The 5,080-nt window shown below is 36.3% G+C and overlaps 1 protein-coding gene across 1 annotated transcript in view; it reads right to left on the bottom strand.

Annotated features, from left to right (window-relative positions):
* Positions 1–5,080, bottom strand: part of YME1L1 (YME1-like 1 ATPase) — a 21,858-nt gene that overhangs the window by 16,048 nt on the left and 730 nt on the right. Inside the window, exons 2-4 of the mRNA XM_010007028.1 lie at positions 2,637–2,662; positions 2,364–2,492; positions 685–847 (exon numbers count right to left, since the gene is read on the bottom strand). Coding sequence (XP_010005330.1) covers positions 685–847; positions 2,364–2,492; positions 2,637–2,662 — 318 coding nt within the window. The remainder of the gene's footprint in view (positions 1–684; positions 848–2,363; positions 2,493–2,636; positions 2,663–5,080) is intronic.

The following is a 5,080-nucleotide window of genomic DNA, read 5'->3' as shown; positions in this document are numbered from 1 at the left end:
ACTCTTTCTCCAAACTGCAATACTATCCAGCAAGCATCTCTAAAGTCAGCTTTAAGCTTCTTTTTCTAACATGTTCTTGAGCATCTACAATGGCCTTGCTTCCTGTATTCTAGATTCATCTAAACAAAACATCTATAACTGTAAGGAAGCACTTTTTGTTTCCTTCAGCAACACAGTAACTCTGTGGGCTGTTAAAGCTTGTCACCTGTGGACTGTTAACAGTTTGTCACCCTGAATTATTTTCTAATTAATGTCCTCATGTATTGCTGCTTCAAGCAAAAATGGAATAACTTAATGTACGGTGGAAATGTTAAAGACTGTTACATTAGCAAATTAGTAAAACCTGATTTATTTTATTTGGTGAAAGATCAATAGCTCAGCCTCATCATTAAGAGACAATTCACTTGTCCAATAGCCAAGTTCAGACAAGTTTAACAGCAGCCAACTTCAAATCTGAATTTCAAGAAACAATTCCAAGATCTAAGTTTAACTTTTTTAAGCTCCCAAGATTCAAAGGCGCCACTCTAGAGACAACCTGTATACAATAAAAAACACACCAATACTCTTTTTATTATAGATTTTTTTAAACTATGAGCTATCTACAGCACAAAAAATTAAGCTAAAGAATAAGTGTGTTCACCTTCATAATCTCAATTCTCATAAGCACTTTATTCTGAAACATACCATGCTTATTTTCAAAGAAGGACTCTGCAGAGACGTGCGATGTATGCCACTGCGAAGAGACTTTGCTTTCTGCACAGTAGCCAGGAAGTAACCTGTTCACCAACTCTCTGAACTGGTTAGCTTTCAAATCAGACAATCCCAGATCTCTTAAACTAAGTACAGACTGCAAAACAAAAAGAAATGTTTGAAATTTACTGAAGAGTACCTTAGGGGGGGGGGAAAATGAAGAATAACTGAGTTAACTTTTGGCTTGATACAACATCTGTATTTCACAGTTCAGACAAATACAAAATTTCTAAAAGAAGATAAATGAATCAAAAGACAAGATTAAGGAAAGAGTATTTGCTACTGGCAATGCAGAAGAGCTCTTCTATTAGCACACATTAGTATTTTAATTGCCACTGTACATCTATTTATTTTTTAAAAACTCTTTTTTACTAGCCTTTTTGCAGATAGTGCAGGTTCAGCATTTAGCACAAAGATTAAATATTTAGAAATTATACCCAGAGTTAAAATCTCAAAAGCCACGAGCTGGGTAGACACACAATAGAAGGCAAAAGTGTCTATGGGCAAAAGGCTAGGTCCTAGGATCTGGGTTTTCCTACGAAGCAAAGAAACTATGAAAAAACCAAGGAGATACGGCACATAAACTTGAGTTACTAAAGAAGTAACCTTGATCAGAGTAATATTAATCTTGTATTTTACAAACAGGAAAAAAATCTTTTTATACAAGAGTATGTTTTAAAATGTGTATTGGCTTGGACCCTTTAAAATATGTTAGCCTTTCAATGTTGCTTCCATAGTAACACCTTCTTAACCGAGAAGGAAATATTCCTTTCTAAATATATTTGCACAGATACACAGCTTTTGATTGTTAGAACATTATGGATTGTGTTTTTTTGTTCTTCCTAAATTGTTTCTATATAAGCTTTATGTTGATCTACTTTCAAAGTGAAACTAGATTTTTAATAAAAATAAATACATGAAAAACACTTGAATAAAAAGTCAAATGAAGCATTTTTAGAACAGATCCCTAGATGCATCTAGAATACTTCCTAATTAAAAGTTTATATTTTAAAATAGGTGTCTTAAGTAGACCAGAAGCCATCCATCTTAGCCTTCAAAAAAAGACCTTTTCCCAAACATTTTTTTAGTTACAAAACTTACTGTAAGAAATTAGTTGAAAGAGAAGTGGCAAGACCTGACAGTACTTGGCACTTTCTGTATCTTGATTTTCAATGTGAAGGGAAAAAACAAAACCATTCATAATTAAAGGTATTTTAATAGAAAAATAAAGGAAGATGCAAATATGCTATTTAATCTCCCAAAACAACACAATGTATTCTAAGTTCCAGTCCATTTTCTCACAAGCAATAATGAAATAAACTTTGGCAGAACTCCAAAAGTAAGTAGAATTGAAAACACCTCCTTTGCTCACTTGCAGGTTACTAACGAGACAAGACTAGCTTCTCTTCTTGTTAATGAAATACTGTTTATTTGTAGAATCCTTAGTGCCAAAGCACTAACTCAAGTTACATTCTAAGTGTTAACATTGTTCAATTTAGTCACACTACATTATATTATAAAATATGTCAAATATTAAATTCACTTAAACTGATGTTATTCAACATTAACTCAGTTAAAAGCAAACCACCACTTTATCCACAGCTTTTTAGTACCTCACTCTTCTGAGGATCATGCTCTGGGGAGGTGTCCCTCTGCACAGGCTGTACGGATGCTCTGCTGGCAGTAGTGGAGCTTTTTGGTGAATGAAAGGCATTGATAAGGTGACTCAGAGGAACAGTAGCCTGGGGAAAAAAAAACAAACAAACAGATAACGATTTAAGTTTAAATTAATTAAAACGTATCTTCATTCCTAACCCTGACCTATAATTGTGTATCTTATTCACTGCCTTTTAACTGACTACTCATAATAAACTATGTGAACTTACTTCAACACCAGAGTGCTGGCTGGTATCTATTTAAGGAAAAAGAAAGTTCAAGTATGCGTGACAGATTAGAAGAAGCTGACAAAGCTTGGAAGAGGGAAGAAAGAAAGAAAGAAAAAAAGAGCCTACTTTTCCTGTTTATCAGACATAAGCATGGTTTAAAGAAAATAATCACGGGATTTGCAAATACAGAAGCAGGTACAAATCATCAACACTTGGTAGAGGCAAATATTGCCTGCACTTTGCACTTAAGACAACATTAAATTATGAAAAAGTAAGACAACTTTTTAAAGATTGTTCTCAGCTTAAACAGCAGGGAAACAAAATCACTGGTAAATGTGATACTTCCTTCAGAAATGTTTTTGTTTTTTTTTTATTTTTAACATATCACTTGTTTCCTGTTAGATGTGCTGTTGCAACCAGAGGAAAGAACAATAAGGACTGTTGCTGTCTTCTATATTACTAACCAACCAATCCTTTCATGCAAATAAAATAAAAAATTTTGTGAAACTGTTTTTTTTTCCACTGTGATCACAAAGCCCCCATCCAAATAGGTGGATTTTCCCCATATAGCAATAAAAGACACCAAAAAGAAAACACAGTCAATATGGGTAGAAAATGAGGAAAAACAACAGGAAACGGTTTCTGCACTGAAAACTCCGCAAGTTGACACCATCTCTCGAAATGTTTAAAACCTCTTTATAGTAACTCTCATTGGGGAACTTTCTCTCCTTTGGAAGAAGTGTTCACTTCAAATAATCGTGAGCCTGCCTTGGTGTCTGTCACAACAAGACTAAGATCACCCTTCTGATAAGACTTCACAACACAGCAAGAAGAGAAATAACACTCTTGAAACAACTAAAACCAAAAAAGAATGGTAAATTAGGTATTCCATCTATTTAGTAGTAGGCCTTAATTTCAGACTTTAACAGGAAATATTGTAACATAGTACCTTCTGTATTATCCATGGACAGTTATCCAAGCAACAGATCTCATCAAGCTTGAGCCAACTTGAACAGAAAGCTCAGTGGCTGCACTTGAATAGCACTGAACCATGAGGATTTACCAGCATCTTACTAATTCAGTCATCACCGTTCTTAAGTACCACTGACATATATTATTTTCTAAACATCATCTACTTTCATCTATCAAGTAATACTTCTATAACTCAATATGTCTATATTTTTTCTACATTATACAAGTTATTCCCCAAAGTTTCTTTCATGTTTTCTTCCTTGAGATCCCACTTTAGAAACATACCTAAGATCAAACTAACCTAAACCAAATTCCATCTCTGTGACTAGACAGATCACGAGAGACAATGCTGGGAGACATGAAAACTGCCTCAGAAATCATTGTCCAAAGTTACAAATAATAAACTCTGGAGCTTTTTTAATTGTCCAAAGTTAGAATCAAACACTAAGAGCCTCCAGAGACCAAAGTCAGCATCCCAACGACTAACCAAGGTTTCCTCCAGCATTTTCCACTATTAAAAGGTGGAATTACACATTCCTAAAAAAAAAATCACACTAACAAAAGCAATTAATGAATTCTCCACACCCAGAAAGAACCATCAAATCCCACTGTGAATAAGATCACATACTAATACCTCTAACAAAGAACAATAATAAAGCCATTGGTTCAGATCAAAGTCCATAAAAGCTTCTGACTCACTACCTACTAAAAGATGTTCTATATAACAAATACTTGAGGGACTTTTCCTCCATTAACTTCTATTTTCCAATTAACTTATTTTTGTTTTTTTACCACTCATCACAACTAACAGTACATTTTAACGTTAGCTGTAATAACAACACTCTCCTCCGTGCCTCTGCTATAAAAACGTATACCAAAAAGTCAGTCCAGAGGAGGGTCATAAAGATGATCAGAGGGCTGCAGCACCTCTGCTAGGAGGACAAGCCGAGAGAGTTGGGGTTGTTCAGCCTGGAGAAGGCTCTGGAGACACCTGATAGTGGCCTTCCAGTAACTGAAGGGGGCCTACAAGGAAGATGGAGAGGAACTTTTTATAAGTGTTAGGACAAAGCAAAATGGTTTCAAATTGGAAAAGGCTAGATTTAGATTAGATATTAGGAAGAAATTCTTCAGTAGGAGGGTGGCAAGACACCGGCAGAGGTTGCCCCGGGAAGTTGTGGATGCCCTGGAAGGTTGGATGGGGCTTTGGGCAACCTAGTCTAGTGAGAGTGTCCCTGCCCACGGCAAGGGGAGTTGGAACTACATGATCTCTAAGGTCCTTTCCAACCCAAACCATCCCACGATTCTATGATCTCCAGAATACTTAACTTCAAGCTCTACAAGCCTTTACTGCACCTTTCTCCATCTTCCATTTACCTGCTTCTTTCCTCGCTAAGAATCCAGGGCCAGTGCAGCACCCACTCCCCTCCACTCCTCCCCCGCCGCGACACTCGGAGGCCCCCGCCCCGCCCCCC

This window comes from Chaetura pelagica, unplaced genomic scaffold, assembly GCF_000747805.2.
Source record: "Chaetura pelagica isolate M959 unplaced genomic scaffold, ChaPel_1.0 scaffold17, whole genome shotgun sequence".
Classification (NCBI taxonomy): domain Eukaryota; kingdom Metazoa; phylum Chordata; class Aves; order Apodiformes; family Apodidae; genus Chaetura; species Chaetura pelagica.
This window is presented reverse-complemented; position numbering and strand designations above follow the sequence as displayed.